Raw genomic sequence first — 18,804 nt, forward strand, 5'->3', positions numbered from 1 at the left:
CCCCCGTTTAACCTAAAATTTGTATTAACAGCACTGCCCGTTTCCTTGATGCAGTCAATTTTTAGTTGATTCGGTGACACAGAAATACGAGCACAGTTGTGGAGATAATCGTGCCACAAAAGAGAGAGAGACAGAGAGAGACCGAGAGAGACCGAGAGAGACAGAGAGAGAGACAGAGAGAGAGACAGAGAGAGAGACAGAGAGAGAGAGAGAGAGAGAGAGAGAGAGAGAGAGAGAGAGAGAGAGAGAGAGAGAGAGAGAGAGAGAGAGATTGCTGGCATTACAGTATGATAGCTTTCTTTGACTTCTTGACTGCATTCATAACTGTGCATTTGCCATTAAACAGGTCAGGGGTATCACCTTGTGTTTGTCATGTCTTCAAAGAATTATGTAGTAGGGACTGAACTTACCTTGGGCTGCGTTTCCCGATAACGATGGATAATAGCAACGATCGAGCCAAAAACGAAACCATCGATATTTCCTACATGCGTTTCCCAAACATGCTCGTAAGGAGTAGGCTAATCTATGCGCTTTCAAGAGCTACGATTTTTCAAGAGACACTTTAACTACGATCTTTGGAACCGGCCCGTAAAACTAAGCATCGTCGTACGATGGATTCTACGATCAACTTGGGTTTACGATGCTTTCGGGAAACGCAGCCCAGGTACTGATGTAAATCGATAAGTATTGATTCGGTGAGGTGTTAGCAGTTAGCAGAAGCAGAAGTAACAACATATATATTAAAAAACATATATATATATATATATATATATATATATATATATATATATAAAGTAGATTTAATAAGATAAGATATACCTTTATTAGTCCCACAATGGGGAAATTCGGGCATTGCAGCACCAAAAGTGGACAGAAGTATGCATACAATTTGCAAAGTAAGTATACTATAGTAAGTATATTATGAAAAAGATTACACCAATTGCATATGGAAACCAAATATAAATAAACAAATATAAATATTGCACAGTAATTTGCACTTTAAGTGTGTCCATGAATTATTGTGGTTGAGTCCTGTGTGTGTTTGTGTGTGTAGAGCCAGGGATGGATTAACCAACGCCCATGAGCTCAGGGGGGCCCTAACCCAGAGCCTCTGCGTGACGTCACAGTTATTAACTTGATATGTATTGTATTGATATGATGATATGACACGATGCGCCATAGCCGGTATATGCTAGGCTTAACCCTTTACTGCCTGAGACAACATTCCGAACATTCCATAAGCTCTTGAAATATGATATTCATATTAATATTCATATTTTATGAATTTTCATATTAAATCATACACCTTAACTGTTTATACCATCTTGAATAAGAGAACTAGGGGATTTTTATCATGTCAATAAATATATGATCACTTGAGGCAAATCATACTTTATCAAAGTGGTTTCAGGCAGCCATTCTTTACAAAAACTTCTCCATCCACCATACCTCATCAGACAAATGAAGATAGAGAAATACTTTGAGTAGGTGGAATATCCACAGGTCTGTGGGCAATGTAGAACAGAAGACAGATTAGAAATACCATATTTTGATTAAAAGTTATGACCATTTTAGTGACTAGTGGAGACAGGGGAAACTGGAATTATCCTGTTTCAAAAGTAGCTAGCGCTATGGCTGGATACTCCTCTCGATAACTAAAATACGTTCGAGATTCTTCCATAATCGACCGAATTGGCCAAACAAGGCATGTACATTTAGCTTACAGTGTACATAATCTAGCTAGTTAATGTCGTTTTTCCAAGTTTTTTTTATAAATCTGCTCAAATCGAAGCTAAACAGTGCTACTACCGTCTGCCTGTCACAAACGGCCAAGCCGGACACGTCACTTTCCTGAAAAAACTCGCGTCACTCCCACAAAACAATTCTTCGTAAGTAAAAGGTTGAGACTTTTAATTGACAATATTGACAACACATATCAAGGAACTTGTCTTTACTCATAATATCGTCTCCGATTTCAATTCGAAGCTGTAAATCTAACACTGTAGGCAATCTCCCATGGTCTCCGCTCTGGCTCCGCTTCGGAAAACAATGGCTGCCGTTGCAGACAAATAGATTTATTTCCCCCTCAACCAATGATATGTGCTTTGAGCTTAAGTTGTCATGAGTATCTGGCAGTTTTCAGAAATAAAATCGGTGATTGGACGGCAAAGTTATTAAGGCGGGAACCATGGGAATTTTATTTCCCATATTTGAATGGTCCGTCATTAATGTCTTTAAAGGGGCAATTGACTGCAAAACCGATTTTACCTTGTCATTGTTGAAAAACGACAGTTCGGAGGGTAAACTGAACATACCGTGAATATCAAAGTCTATTGACACCTCTTTCCTATTCAAATCTCAAAAAGAAAAAATTTGGCTGTAAAACGCTAGCTTTTCAACAAAGCCACCGGTCCTACGTAGGACCGGTGATCGCCCTCTTATTGGCTCTGGTCTGTATCTTTGTCACGCCCCAGAATTTACATCCAGACCAGCCAGAGGTAGCGTCTATCTCCGATACTAGTTTAGCTGCGCGCTGCTCTGTGTAGGCTACTTATAAGGAATTACAAAGAACGTTTTGAATTATAACAATGATATTGATTATGGACCACGGTCGTAAATGCTTTGTTCCAGGCTGTACAGGGAAGGCTAACACTTACAGTCTTCCCAAGGAGCCAAACATTCAACAGGCATGGCTGCTGTTGTCTATGAGAAGATCCAGGCGAAGTTCGACACTCAATCATTCATTTGCTCTGAACATTTCACCCAAGACAGTTTTGACAACCTTGGACAATTTCAAGCAGGATATGTTAGGAAGCTGAACCTGGAAAGAGGTGCTGTTCCAACCGTATGCTCATTGCAACCGCAAGCTATAAGGACAGTAAGATGTTGTGCTAACAGTTATTAGCAATGCTAACGTTTCCTGTATATAGCATACCAGGTAGAATGCTAAATACGTTTCTACACACATCAAATGACTCTAGCTAGACTAGCTGTAGTCGGCATTAGAAGGGAAGCTTCCGAAAAATAGCCAGAAAACGAACTGCAGTCTGGCTTATTGCTAACGCCTGTCTAGATAATCTATTTGAAAGAACTGGAGAAAGGCAGGTTTTAGATACAGGATACATTAGCATTGCTAGTAACTGTTACTAGTAACACCTAGACTGTAGGCAGGTAAACAAGTTTAGCTTGCTAGTTAACGCAAGAGCATAGAATGTGTGATAATTTAGCCTAGTTTATTGGCAATGGGGCTAACGTTGATTCGTGTTCCTGACTGTGTTTCATTCAAATAAATAACCTGTGTAATGAAAATCTACAATTCACGATGCATGTTTGTCCAGATCTTTGTCATGTTATTTTACATCAAGATATCTAGAGCTAGCCTAGTTAGCTAACTGAAGCCGAGTAGAATCACGATTGCAACAACGTTTGGTTGCTAAGCTGTAGCCTAATGTTCTACCCACCTAAGTCAATCCAGTTTGCTTCAACAACAGAAGTGGAAACAAGTAATGTTATCATTTCAAATGTTATATAGTCAATCTGGTTGAAAACAGTGTTGTGTAGACACAATAGATTTATTTGCGTGTTTTTATTTCAAGTCTCCAACTTCAGTGTTTCAGCGAGTGCTGCTGTTGGCCGTGTTGCGTTTTTGCTCCCAGCTTCACTCGTTGATAACCAACCAATCAGCGCGCAGCTTATCTAAATATTAATGAGCATACCATAAAAGGAGAAAAGCTAGTGTTTTTTCCCGGGAACATTTCAGACGATCTGTAAGAGGGCATAGAACAGCACCCGGGCCATTTTCAACCCAACCAATGTTACATACCCTATTCGGAGACCTTAAGGAACAGTGTGAAATACCCAAAAAACCCAGTCAATTGCCCCTTTAACAGGGCCCCAAAAGTCCTACTGATTGAACAAAAAAATAGCCTAAAAATTCACTTTAAAGTCACTAGAAAGAAACCATCATGATACCTTTCAATTGTGTTTATCCCCTCAGTTTATCTATAGGACTTTACACATCCTTGACACATCCAGGCCCAGGGGCCCGTGGTTTATTAATCCGTCCATGTGTAGAGCAGTGCTGGTTGTATAGTCTCACAGCAGCAGGAAGGAAGGACCTGCGGTACCGCTCCTTCACGCACTTAGAGTGAAGGAGCCAGTTGCCGAAGGAGCGGCTCAGTGCGGCTCAATGCAGGTCCAGTGTCCTGCATAGGGTGGGATTTATTGTCCATCATTGATGATAGCTTTGCTACCATCCTCCTCTCTCCCACCACTTGCACTGTGTTCAAGGGGCATCCTAGGACAGCACTTCCAGTCCAGTTTATTGTTCAGGTGTACACCCAGGTACTTATAAGAGTCCACTCTCTCAATGTCCTTTCCCTGGATGTTCACCGGTGTTGTAGGGGGGTGACTGCACCTGCGGAAGTCCACCACCAGCTCCTTGGTTTTCCCCGCGTTGATCTGGAGGCGGTTTCACTGGCACCAGTCCACAAAGTCCTGAGTCAGTTCTCTGAACTCCCTGTCATCATCATCTGTGATGAGGCCTACGATGGCAGAGTCGTCAGAGAACTTTTGCAGATGGCAGGTGGCTGTGCTGTACATGAAGTCTGCAGTGTACAGGGTGAACAAAAAGGGAGCCAAGATTGTTCCCTGTGGCGCTCCTCTGCTGCAGACTACTGTATCAGAAACACAGTCCCTTGTCCTCACATACTGGGGGCGGTTGGTGAGGTAGTCGATTATCCAGGATGTGAGGTGATGATCCACTCCTGAGTGCACCAGCTTGTCCCCCAGGAGCACTGGCTGTTCAAGTTCAAGTCTTTTATTTGTCAGGTGCACAGAACAACACAAGGTTAGACTGGGCACTGAAATTCTTAAGACAAGACAACGCAAGCACCTGGCATAACATAACATATAAGTACACAGAACAAATTTACATCTATGCTGGATAGTGTGAAGGCACTGGAGAAATCAAAGAATAGTTTAATAGTGTTGAACACACACAGAGACACACAGGTATTGCTAAACATCCCTCACAACCCATCCCACACAAACACTAACACTTCAATGGCGCAATGTCTGGAGTAGCTCAGAATCAAGCTGTTTCTAGGAAATGCCAACATTTAACCAGCTTACTGGCGACACCATCAGGGTGACAGTGGAACTACAGCCCCAAGATTTTAGAAGTCACGTGATTGCTAGGAAATCCAGAAAGCACTCCACAGACACGGTCTGGGCCAATAACACAAACGCTGTCTCATGACTTAGTCTTCTGCCACTTTACAGCTGTATGACTCCTTCCCTCTTTACCGATAACAGACTGAGTTGAAAGGAGTTCAGGACAGACACAAGCTGGTACAGATAAACACACAAATAATTAATACTCCAGGTTTTTTTGTTGCAGCTGTGCCAGTCAGTCTGTTTCTCATTTCTTCAACATGGCCTGACACGTGACCCTTTCATTTCATAACTTTCTGTGGTAAAATGCTGTTTCTCCAAAATAAGTTTCTATAAACAGGGATTTTTTGTGGTTAGATGCTATTATCCAAAGCAACATAATAATAGTACATAACTTACACAATATGGTATCAGTTAATATAGTTAGTGCACCTGATAATCAGGGACCAGAAGTGCACAGTTCGAACAGTATTTCAGTGACTAGTGCCATGAAACTGTCTGGGGTGTTTTGAGATTGCTATCCAGTCAGGTCAAATGATATTATAATTATTAAGACAGACCACTTTACAGACCACAATGCTGAGTGACACCAATGCATGGCAGATTACTGTAACATTCAAACATACTACTGTGTGTGGAAAGGTGTGTGGAGAACAGTGTGTGTGTAGAAAGTGGGCAGAGAGGTGTGTGTACATAATGTGTGTGTGGAAAGGTGTGGGTGCGAGTGTAGATGTTTGTGTTTAGATTTGTGCATGGAGATGTGTGTGTGTGTCTGTGGAGAGCCCTGTATGATTAGATGTGTGTGTGGAGGGATATGCATAGAGAGGTGTTTGTGTGTAGAGAGGAGTGTGTGTTGAGAGAGGTGTGTGTGTAGAGGTTTGTGTGTGGAGTTTTTGCCACAGTGTGTGTATGCAAGTGTCTAGTGTGTGTGGAGTTCCTGTAAATTACGGGCAAACCAGATTATCCAGTTCAATGGCAGCCGGAAGATGTCCCGAATTAATACATGCACACACACATGATTACACACACAGCCACACACCCCTGCAACCTAAGCACTCCATAAAAATTAGTAATTAACAAACCGTGCATGCACACACACATACATATAGGCACACACACATACCCATCCAAGCCTCACACTCAAGCCTTTTTTTCTTTACACAACTGTGTCACTGTATGTTTTATTACTTTATTAATGGGTGTAGATATGCTTGTGCATGTGCAAGTGTGTTTGTTCGGTGTGTGTGTGTGTGTTTACACCTCCATGCCTCTATTGGAGGTGTTCTTCATGGTTGCCAGTAAAGCAGAAAGAGATCTCTCCAGGGTCCTCAGAAGTATGGGGGCGGAGTTTGCCAGCCTGAAGTTTCATTTCCCGGTCAACCGTCTAAGGTGTGTGCACCTTGACTCACCTGCATGTTGGCATTCTGCCAGCCTTACCCCCCCCCCCCCCCCCCCCATGAACAACAGCATACTGTAGCATTAAAGAAATGCATAGCATTCGTGATACAATTGAGGAAGTCTTTCCAGCTTAATTAATACAATACATACCTCTACACACCTACAAATACCAGCACATACACATTCACACACCCTCTCTACACACACAGACAAATGAATAAGCTTACATATATATACAAACACACAAATACATAAACACATTAATACACACCCTCCATGCATGCACATACACACCTCCAAGTACAAACACACAAACACACACACTGTATAGATATGCAGTCAGGCATACTGTCTGAATGAACCCAGCCTTTTTTCTGCTAATCTGCAGTAAATAGTTCTTGAGAATGACATGTGATCAGTCTGTTTGCCACGATTCAGTCTGTAAATAAAGAAAATCAGGTCACTGGTGATAATTGAAAGTATTTTGTCTGTTGTGACTTTTGAGGGTATCAGATAGAACGCTTGATTCTCCCCTGCACATTGACCCGTTTAATCGGTTTCTGATAAAAGCATTGCCTGTATGTTGCTACGTAGGTTCCTAGGAGACAACTAGTAGTGTCGTATCCCATAATAAGCAGGTGTGTCTGGACATTGGGCAGCCAGATCATAAATGTCAATGGCAGCTAAAGGATACAGATACAGATACAGGTGCACACACACATTAAGGAAGACATTTTTGTCCATCTCCGCTACAACAGTGTGAATTCAAGTTTAAGTTCTGGGTTTATGAGTAGTAAACAACTATCTGATTGGAGAGCATTTAATCAAGACAAGAATAATGACCAAATTAAACACAGTGGTATTGGCAAAGTACTGGAGGCATGAGGTGAGCAGTGAGCAGACAGAACAGCCAACAGGTGTTCTTTATACAACCAGGCCGACACTTAATCATAGACTCGATAGCCACATTATTTTAAGATAGCTTAATATATCAGGACATACGTTTCTGAGAACCCTATGTTCAGGTCTACTTGTTTCTTTGACCCCTTCACCATTTTCCAACCAGCCACATACCTTAACAACCTATGCACTCCATTTATCTTTGTTAACATCACAAACGGTGCACACACGCATACTGTAGGCACTGTATTTTCAATTTAGAAATTTGTCACAAAAAGTTTTGTTGGTTTATTAGGAATCCCTCAAACTATAACATAAAACAAGAGGAAGAGGTTATTGACTGTGTATGTGTGTCTCTGTGAGAGAGAGGTGGCGGTGGAGAGGTGGAGAGGTTAAAATAGAAGTAGGCCTACTTGCATTTTCTTTGTGGTGACAACTTCACCATATTGAGAAACAGAAATTGTAGGGGAATACCAACCTCTGTTTTTTTGTTTGTTTGTGTCTAATACTCAGGCACTCAACACTACTTTTTCCCCTCAGGCTACTCTTGCATAATTGACAAGGATTTACCACCAGAGCATTTCTGAGGTCATTCCTATACTTTCAGCTCGTCAGGTTTCAGTCTTCATAGCGAATATTGATAAGTTGTCACCAGCCCCTTATGATTTCATTGTTCTACACAGGAAAACACCAGTTTAATCTTTCTGTCTCTACCAAACTATCTTGCTCTTTGTCTCTCTCTCTCTCTCTCTCTCTCTCTCTCTCTCTCTCTCTCTCTCTCTCTCTCTCTCTCTCTCTCTCTCTCTCTCTCTCTCAGACACACACATACCAACCTAGTCCTGCCTCCCACCTTTAATTTTTGGTTGTTCCTTAACTTCGATCTTTGTGCATGCATGTTTGTGCGTGTGCATATATGGCAGTATGTTTGAATAGGAGTCAGTATTGATACCATAACTGTTGTTTATCCTGTTGGAGCAATATGCTCTGAAACTTGGCAGTTACTTTTTTACTAAAATGCCATGACAAAATGTTTTTGTGGTTTGGGGTGGGTGAGCACAAGAAACGATGGCCCTGTTCCTTTCCCAGAAGAATATGAAAGGGGATATAAAACTTGCCATGGTCAGGAGAAGTTAGCAGATCTTCCACCCCCTCAGAAATGAACAGTACCTGAGATTCCTCTTCGGTAGTCTGGAGTCATCACAAACTGGGACCGCAGAATGGTTGCTTCTTCCACTTCTCCCATGGACAATAATCTAACATTCTAGTTCTGTGTTTTAAGACATACCCTCTGATGGGAATAATCCATCAGACATGATTGTATGTGAGCTTCTGTTTGGTTTAGGCGGTAATGTGTCAGTGTGTGAGTTAATGTGTGTATGTGCTGGTTTTAGAGGTAACCACTGTTTGTGTTCCTCTGTTTTGGGTTGGAGTTAACATACATGAGTGTGTGCCCATGCTCGATGCTCACCTTTGGTTTGGAGGTAACGTGCAGCATCCTGTAGATGCACACACACCACTCCACACACACACAAACCTCTTTGCACACACACATCTCGTCACACACCCTCCTTCACACTTAACAGTTCCTGGCCCAGTTGCTGGTGCGTCAGGTGCAGTCCTCTCCACACATACACACACTTCTCTACACAGACACCGCTCCAGACACACACACCCCTCTTCATACCTAACTCTTACCAGATAGCCCAGATGTGGTACAGACCTCATCTCAGTCTTACGGGTCTGCTTCTGCAGGACCTTCTACCCCGGACTTAGGATCTTACAGGTAGCATGCATCTAAGCTATTACATTTAGTGGCATTTGAGTTGTCCTAAAGGTACATTTCAGGTACTATGGGCAAAGGAAGTCACAAAGGAAGACTATTTCTTTTGTTTCGTAACTTTTTTAAACATTTTTAACTTTTCTATATGAGTACCATTTTTCCATGGCAGCACTTTATCAGTAGCCACACTGGCTACATTAGTTCAATTGCATAGATTACACACATGCAAGATGGATAAACTTAACCGTTTTTATTTTTTGTAGAAAACACACATAATATAGATCTTTGTACATGTATTTACAAATAAACTGATACAACATGAGACAGGAATTCATGATGAGCTTTCCACCGATACACATAGAGTTATTATGTCAGACAGAGAATCTTGATTCAGCAGGATGACCAAACAGGATAGTTTAATTAACGGAACCTGTTCTTTCACAGTTGACCAGAAATACCTGAGCAGATAAACTTCAAAGAGCCTCAGGCACATACTACAGTTCAGGACAAGCCCCCAGGTTGGCAAAACTTGGGGGTGCATTCGATGCGTCACACGTGGTTGTGCCGTCTGGGTATCCTTATAGCTGTCCGAAATCAATAGCATCCAAACCTCCCAACTCCGGTTCTACTGTGGCTTCTGAATCAAAGTTTCTACAGACAACATCTGCAGCTAGCACCTGGGCTATTGTCCATCAAAGACAAGCAAGAGATGAGAGTTGACCTTAGGAGTGTCTTGTTACAGGTGGGCTTGAGGTCTCTTGGCCAGAGTGGGGAGTTTGGACCAGGGTAGGGGAGGAGGGAGGGGGCTCAGTAGAGGCAGGAGGTCTGTTGGGAGTAGCTGGTGTTGCAGTTCCAGTAGTCATTGTAGCCTACCAGCTCCTCTGTCGTGGAGAGACCTGGGCTGAGTTCTGTGTACAGTCGCAGTTCTAGCTCCTCTCCTGAAAACACAAGCAGAGATGCACGGTTAGGAAGTCCGAGCAGAGGCATTTCCCACGGACAACAATATAGGTTGTGCGTCAATCACACTGTGTTGAGATTTTGACTATCAAATCTCTGATGGGAGAACTGAACAGTGAAGAATGGAACTCTGGGCCTCGTGTTGCTATGATACAGTAGAGTCTAGTTACAGACTAGAGATGGTCGGATAAATAACAAACATATAACCACTGGAACTAGTCACAAATCACTAACCATAACCTCAAACAGATTATATATATACATATGATCATGTAAACTGTATATAGTTTGTTGAAAAACTATATAATATGAAAGTAAGTTAGTACACTCTAGAACGTGTCTCCTTGTAAAGTATTGCTCTACTCCAAAAACAATAGATTTTTTTTTTCACATCAAATTGCACCACATCTCTTTGCAACAGGAACTTTTAAAGGCTTAGCGGTATTTTGTCAATTTGGAAACTTTTGTAAAAAAATTATATCTAGGGGGATATAAACCTGCAACATTTTGGTCTGCACTCAGATACTCTGCCATTGAACTACACATATCCCTTCTAACACTAAAATACCATTATTATTTAGTTTGGAGAGTGCAGAGTACCAGACAGCCACGTGGAGGGTTTCAGAGTCATTGTTTACCTGAATTGTTACTCCACTGGCTGGCCGGACTGGGGTAGTCTGACCGGCATAGGTCATTGGTCAGGAAGCCCTTGCCTTGCGGCCACTGTGTGTGATCTTGCTCCAATTGTTGTGTGATCTGTGAAAAGGCAAAACGCAGCAGTGAGCCGAGTTGTGTTTTGCCCTGCTTAATGGCTGGGGTGGGGGGGATTGGGGGTAGGAGGGGTTCAACCGGTAGGTAATATTCACGATTTGACTGTAAACTAACAAACTACCGGTTGAAACAACCAGCTATCTTAGGATACTAGGCAAGCAGGGGTGTTCCTGACAATGAACAATGCAATGAGAGGAGAGGGGTTTGGTACTGAGTGGAGTTAAAATTGAAAGACAAACCTACCTCAATAATGGCCTCAGCATCCATGTCGTACACTGGAAGGAGGAGGAGGAGGAGGAAGAGGTGAGTTTGGCAGTACAGGTACTGCTCGTGTTTAACATTATACTACTAATATCTTCACTAATACATTATTACTTGTTCCATTATATATTTTCAAAGCTGGATCCTTTAAGCTACAAAGTTAGTTTTACCTGGCGAATGGTCAGGTGACACCTGGAAGGCATAGCGTTGGCTGGTGCTGTCGGCACACACAACATCGATGGACGTGGCAAAGTCTGGTACTTCGGACTCGCTCATGTAGTCACACAGCCCCAGGTGGTCGGTACTATCCACTGTGCTCTCCTGCGTCGTCCTGTCTTCATACTTCTGGGGGCTGCTGCTGCAGGTCTGCTCCGAACTGGTGCTGTCACTGTACTCCATCCCCTCTGTCTTGACCTTTGAACAAACAAGGACATTTTATATTTTTCAGCTGGAACCCAGCAGGTGCATATATTGATCTAACACTGGAAAAAGCAAAACAGTATATATTTGTAATATACATTATATTATTGTAATGTTTATTCATTTTTGTCATTTCCTGTACACTATATAGAAAGAAGAAGAGTTAGAAAGCAAGAGAGAACAAGGCAGTTAAAAAGTAATAAAAGCAACCCTTACCTTTCTCCTCCTCTTTGACTCCTTCACTTTAGACTTCTTATCTGTAAACATGGAGAAACCAGCCTTTTTATTACAGCCATTGCCACCATAGACAATGTAGCAGACTTTTGCAGACAGTGCATTTGCAAAATCCATTTGAGAGAGCCTGTGTGTGTGCACTTCTGTTTGGTTTTGGCGATGACGTGTGTGTAAGTGTGTTACTGTAGTTAGTGCTGGTTTTGGAGGTAACCACTCAACATGTGTGTGTTTGAGTACTCTTGTTTGGGCTTGTAGGTAAAGTGTGAGTGTGCACATGCTCGACGCTCACCTTTGGTTTTGGCGGTAATGTGCAGCATCCTGTAGACGCGCACGGCGCCACATCCCCGGTTCACGCTCCGGTCCTTCACCTCCTCAATGTCAGGCAGAGAGTTCATGGCACAGCGGAAGTTAGCCTTCCATGTCTTAGGGTCCGGGTCAGTCTCGCCTTGCCGGAATTTTCCTGGAGAGCGGGGAAAAACAACACACATTAATAATTAATTTCACTGCCATGTGCATAAGTTGTTATGAAAGGCACCTCCTTGCTGGTTCACACCAAATAACATTATCTGATCACTTTCCAATGATGACATATCGATTCTATGTTGATTAGCATGTAGCATGTTTGGTATAACATGCTTGCCAAATTACTTCATGCTAGCATGTGGCAGTGTCGACTTGTGCTCACCAGTGTGGATTGCCCACTGTTTGAAAAGGCAGGCGTCCTTGTCCATTTCCCAGCCGTGGCGAGCGGCATGTTTCCAAGGGATGGAGAACATCTTCTTCTCCTATGCAAGAAAACAACATAACACAACAGAAATGAGTCTCTCCATCTCTGTGATGTCTGCATTCATGTGACCTAATCTCCCAGGTACACACACAGAAGTGGTCTGGGCCTCTTGTTTTCATAATTTACTCCTTATAATATCCTTTACTCTCTATTGCATCGTAGGTGAATTGGTGTGTACACCATATATATATAAATATATATATACCTTGTCCACCCACACCAGCCCTGAGATGGAGTTAGAGTCAATCTTACTCTCCAGCCAGGGTCTCATCCTCATTCTGGTTACAGGCATAGTTCCTGTTGTGGAGAGTAGGGGAGAGATGAGATAGGAGGAAGAAAGAGAAGGAGAGGATAGGAACTTGACGTTAGACAACCGTGGGAACGTGGGGAGTGAAAACTAAACCTTTCACATTACTTTAATTAATAGCATTGTGGTACAGACAGGTTCGGAGTTTCCAAAGCTGCATGTTCTGCGGCCAAATGCTGTGAATCTAACAGAACCTGATTTCGAGTAGTATAGTGGCTAAGTCCGCGATTTAAATCGGACTGTAACTAATGTGTTGTAATCGTATAAATGCTCTATAGGTTGTTTGAAACATGGTCCACATTTTGTCGATTAATAAATCTGCAACGCATTCCATATTAACTCGCGCAGCAATTATTTTGTTGTGAAGCCCTTCGCAACGAACCCGACTGACTGCAGTGTAGCAAATTTGTAACAACTCCTTAATGAAGTTTTTCAAAAAAGCATGTTGCACGCGGAAAAACAACGACACCTAATGAAAATATGCGCGCATGCACACACAATAGATACTTTGCAAAGACAGCAGGCTACAATAAAGACTAAATCTGCTACAGTAAACTACAGTAATTCATGTAACGGCAAAAGGTCAATGCACTCATTCCATTTTCCTTACACTTACCGCGGTTGTAGCTTAGGCCTATTCCTTGTTTAGTAAAGAGGAAAGAAGAGTAAGCGCTTGTATTCCCCTTTGCAAATAGTTACTCCTCTTCTAAGCAACATCCAATGAACATGATGGACAAATTCTGAGTCGTTTATTTATATATGTTGCATGGTAGGTTGGACTTGGGGCTGGGTTTTCCCCGCGTGCGCATACATGAAGGCTGAATTTGGCAGGCTTCCACAGTTGCGCATGGCGCTACAGTCAAAGACCAGAGCGCGCTCTGAGCAGACAGGCTGATTTCCGAGAAATCATGCTGTTGAGAGCTAAAGGTTTCATAGCACCGTGAGAAGGAAGTTCTACTCTTAACAAAACCGCTGTTGTGTGCCCCGTTTAAACATAACCATAAGTTTACTAATATAATACCACCTTTCCCTCGAAATATAGATACATTTAGATAGATTGTCGTGTGACTATGTGTGCATAAATAATTTGAAAACGTTTAACTTGCAATCTTGTATTGCCACTGTGAAACAACCTGAACTCAACATTCCAGGTAGGAATGTCCTAATGGTGTAAATACCGTTTAAATAGTTCACATACTTATATCTTTTATATATAATATTATACAAACATATATACTCAATATATTATCAGTTGTAATTTAAGCCTGAAGGCTGAGATAAATGTGTCAAAAGTTGGGTCAAATTGAATTGGTCTGCATTTTAGGCGTCAATACATGTCTGAATTACATCATCACATTCTTAAGTCCAGAATAAAGCCTCATAATAAATCGCAGCCCTCCAGGAAAGCGTTGCTTTTACAGGAAACGGTGCATTACTATAAGCCACCGAGAGAGGGTGCATTTCAACTAAATTGTGAGCGCTCGCGCTGATGCGGGTGCCACCGTTTAGTATGGTTGTATATACGTCACTTGCTAATAAATCTTGATTTGTTTATGAATTCATATGAGAACTTGTGACGATTAAGTTATGTGTAATGCATAGACAAGATTGATTGTCCGCTTGTCTAACGATTACACTTACAACAACCCCCCAGTATTATTCCAGGTTGTTCCTCGATAGACCACTAAAGGAGATGCTCGTGCGAGCGTGGAACCGTGCTCCATATAAGGAATGTTAACGCGCCTGGAGTGCGCGCGTCTGGGAGGTGGGGCTGGAAGCACGGTATTTTCCTGCGGAGTTTTTGGTTGCTTTTAAATCTCTGGGTTTTCCGAGGAGCAGATTGTTATTGTGATGTTAACTTACATAAAACTGGGCACCTGACCAGTAGCAATCCCGCGTGGCATGGAGGAAACCCAATACTGTATTTACGTTTGCAAATTAGGCTGTAGTCAGCTGTGTTGTACTTTTATTAGGACGCACATCTTTTGTAAGTCCGATGGTGTCATATTAATGTGAATTATTACACATCAGATGGACACTTGATTTGTTGATATGTTTTCGGGCGTTATGATCAAACTGCCGGAAATAGCTACATAAATGAGTTCATTCAGAAATTACGCGCATGGTTGTGATATGCAGAACCATTTGGGTAAAAAGTTAAAAGTTAGTGATGTTCTTGGAAGTCAGTGCAACGTAGTCTACTATGTTGAAGCTTTTTTGAGAGTTCCTTTATTGCTGTTAGTTTGTGAAAAGGATTCTAATAAGATGAACAATGACTAGGCGGTTAAAAAAACCTGTTGCGGAAAGTGCAAGGATCGCAGAGCTTTTGAAATTACCATATTCGATTAAAAATTGGCCTCAACTAAACGTAAATAAGTAAAACAAAAAATGAAAAGATGCCTATCCATATTTTTCAAGGCCTACCCCCCAACAATTTTTTAGCTACGCCCCTGAAACAAAGTAATTATTAAATTAATAAAATACAAAAATATATAGTCAGTCAGTCAAATGTATTTAAAAAGTACCTTTTAAAAGCGCTGTAATGAGTGATAAAACATCTGACTTGGTCACCACTTACACATTTGTCTGCTACGTTTTGCCAGCCCTCTCTCCTGGCTTTTACAGACTTTGAGGTGTTACCTGGCGTTCTGATTAAATCTTCAAATTCGGAGTAACCTTTGAGCAGTAGCACTTGTTAGACGGCATATTAGGGCCATTGTAGGTGAAAAAAAATAGAGAGGTAAATCATCAATATGCGAAAAAAAAGTTGGAGATTATCCGTGATTATAAAGTCACAGAAAGTCTAGATTTCCAATGATTAAAGTCGTAAACTTGGGAGAAAAAAACTTTGCTGAACTTTGTATGGTCAACCTCATCGCCGCCATGTATAAAGCCTCAAATGGGATTCATGGTTCAACAGGACGCAGCCTAAGACGTTGGGCTCTTCTTTTCACAACCACAGCCATGCCTCCCCCCGTTTTTGGTTTTGCCCTGCTCTAGCGTTTCCCTGTGTCTGCCATTGTATTTACCTGTGTCTCATTGAGTGGTTTCAATTCTCGTTAGTGTCATTGTGTCCATCTGTGTCTTGAGCTTCCTATTTTGTGTCCAGTCTTTGTCTTGTCCTTACCCTTGCCCTTACCCTTACCCTGTCTGTTTTTCCAGTTTGATGAATAAACTCTTTTTTTGTTACTTTAACTGGCTACCTCTCCCGCGTTTGGGTCCTACCCCCCACACACACAGTAACAGAAGGACAAGACCTACAATGGACCCAGCGAAAAGTTCCCCCAACCCTTTCATAGGGACCCGCTAGCCCTCGGTGGACCCCAAAGTAGGGCTGGGCGATATATCGAATTTTAGCGATAGTATCGCAATAACTATATATATCTATGGTTGTATCACCCGATGCATGACTCTCTGGATTGGCACCCCCTCACGGGAGTGCACGAATCAAGACATCTAGCCTTATATCAGAGAATGTCTAATATAGAGAAAACTGCCACTCTCGGGAAACTTCCGGGTTCTGAACTGGTAGCAGTTCCATGTGAGGGCGCTAACGAGCGAGTGCAGAATGAATGGAGGTCTATGGAGCTATGCCCCTCAATATCCACTTTTCTCAGGACATCATTTTTTGTCTAGTATTTGAATTCTCGAAATGGTAGGCAAAAAAAATACACACTGCTGGCTGTTAGATTGTTTTAAAGTCGCCTTTCTGTTCTAAAAAGCCTTTGAAAATGTCATTGACGTCATACACATCGTACGACCAGAGCTACTGCTTTACGGCAAGCTCTGGTCACTTACTTTTTTCTCTCAAGGCATCGACAACTACACATTTACATTTACATTTATTCATTTACCAGACGCTTTTATCCAAAGCGACTTCCAAGAGAGAGCTTCACAAAGTGCATAGGTCACTGATAATAATAACAATATAGCCCCAAAGCATTGCGGGTAGCCAAAACAAGCACACATTGTGAACAACCCAAAAAATAAGTGCCAAAGGGAAAAAACATAAGAGCATGTAGTTAGCATGTTAAAGTTTAAACAACATGAATCTGTAAGTGCAAGTGTACCTGTAGAAAAACAAGCAACAGTAAAATGAAAATATAAGATTAACTAAAAATAGAATACAACAGTTTAAATCAGCTACCACTAACCAACAAGAGCAACAAGTCTCTAAGCAAGTCATTGTGATCCTTGAGGAAACTAGCATTGGATTCAGCAAACCATTCCTAAGTACCGTTGTACTCTCTGAACAAGTGCGTCTTGAGCCTTCTCTTGAAGGTGGAGAGACAGTCTGTGTCTCTGATGGAGGTGGGGAGTTGATTCCACCATTGGGGGGCCAGGCAGGAGAACAGCTTGTGTTGGGACCGAGCAGTCTTGAGCGGTGGGACCACCAGGCGGTTGTCTGAAGAAGACCGTAGGTGGCGGGTGGGGGTGTAAGGCTGCAGGAGAGACTTGATGTAGTCGGGTGCAGTCCCGTTCACTGCTCGGAAGGTCAGTACCAGGGTCTTGAATCTGATGCGGGCTTTGATGGGTAGCCAGTGGAGGGACATGAGGAGTGGGAGCGTCTGGGTAGATTGTAGACCAGGCGGGCCACTGCGTTCTGAATCCTCTGAAGAGGACGGGTTGCGCATGTTAAGAGACCGGCGAGCAGCGAGTTGCAGTAGTCCAACTTGGAGAGGACAAGTGCTTGGACAAGCAGCTGGGTGGAGTACTCAGACAGGTATCTCCTGATCTTCCGGATGTTGTAGAGGGTGAATCTACACGACCGGGAGACCGCAGCAATGTGGGCCGTGAGGGAGAGCTTGTCATCCATGGTAACCCCAAGGTTCCTGGCAGAGGATGAGGGGGTCACCGTCGCAGATCCCAGGGTGATTGAGAGGTTGTGGGAGATGGAGGGTTTGGCCGGGATGATGAGAAGTTCTGTTTTGGCGAGGTTCAGCTGGAGATGGTACTCAGTCATCCAGGCGGAGATGTCTGCGAGGCAGGCCTCAATCCTAGCTGATATCCCCGGATCGGACGGGGGGAACGACAGGTACAGCTGGGTGTCATCGGCGTAGCAGTGGTAGGAGAAGCCATGGGAGGTGATGATTGGTCCAAGTGAGGAGGGGTCCAAGGACGGAGCCCTGTGGGACACCGGTGGAGAGCTGGTGAGGGTCACAGCTGACATGTTAGGCGCTTCCTGTCAATACACATGCTAAAAAGAGTTTGGGCTTGCTAATGTTGTTGCTAATGTTGCTAATGCTCTGACATTCTGATTCCGCTTCGGATGCCATCAAGCGGGAGCTCTGGTCGTATCAGTCCTTCACTAACCAATCAGCATTCATTAGCAGAATGCTAGCGTGTTATGGTCAACAATGACTCACCCTGTAAGAAATCAAAAGGACATGGGTACTCGTTCATTCAACTTTCGACCTATAATCTATGTTGAACATGCAAAAACTACAATCAAATCAGAGATTTCATAACGACAATCAGGCGAAAGAGACAAATTTAGCCGTTTAGCTCCATAGACTCCCATTCAACATGCACTCACTCGCGATCACCCCCAGTGGAACTCTGGTGGAACTGCAGCCAAATTCGGTACAATGGGGCTCAATAGGGAGAGGCAAGGCTAAGGAGAGGTCTATGGTCACGGCAACCCCGCCCCCTCCCCTGAGGCAAGCAGTTCCTAATACGGACCAATCACAGCCAAGGGGTATCCGTAAAATGACGGACGGACGGATAGTCAGGAAAATCAGAAGGTGCATGTAGAGCTATCCGAGGGTCTCGGAGAGGGCGTTTCACATCGGAGAGGGCGTTCCCTGTGTCAGT

At 42.9% G+C, this 18,804-nt stretch overlaps 1 protein-coding gene across 3 annotated transcripts; it reads right to left on the bottom strand.

Moving 5' to 3' along the window:
* Positions 1-9,488: 9,488 nt before the first annotated feature.
* On the bottom strand, positions 9,489-13,743 carry irf1b (interferon regulatory factor 1b). 3 transcript variants are annotated; one of them, XM_047043312.1, is made up of 9 exons: positions 13,607-13,741; positions 12,889-12,980; positions 12,582-12,681; positions 12,186-12,356; positions 11,879-11,919; positions 11,413-11,656; positions 11,225-11,256; positions 10,849-10,966; positions 9,489-10,191 (listed from the first exon to the last, which is right to left on the bottom strand). In XM_047043312.1, the coding sequence occupies exons 2-9, from the start codon at positions 12,973-12,975 to the stop codon at positions 10,061-10,063; spliced, it is 924 nt and encodes a 307-aa protein (XP_046899268.1). In that variant the 5' UTR covers positions 12,976-12,980; positions 13,607-13,741; the 3' UTR covers positions 9,489-10,060. The 3 variants fall into 3 exon arrangements, with proteins under 3 accessions (XP_046899268.1, XP_046899270.1, XP_046899271.1); XM_047043314.1 differs by having other exon boundaries at positions 12,889-12,983; XM_047043315.1 differs by lacking the exon at positions 10,849-10,966 and having other exon boundaries at positions 10,093-10,191; positions 13,607-13,743.
* Between the last annotated feature and the right edge of the window lie 5,061 nt (positions 13,744-18,804).

The sequence above is a fragment of the Hypomesus transpacificus genome, chromosome 20, assembly GCF_021917145.1.
Source record: "Hypomesus transpacificus isolate Combined female chromosome 20, fHypTra1, whole genome shotgun sequence".
NCBI classification, from domain to species: domain Eukaryota; kingdom Metazoa; phylum Chordata; class Actinopteri; order Osmeriformes; family Osmeridae; genus Hypomesus; species Hypomesus transpacificus.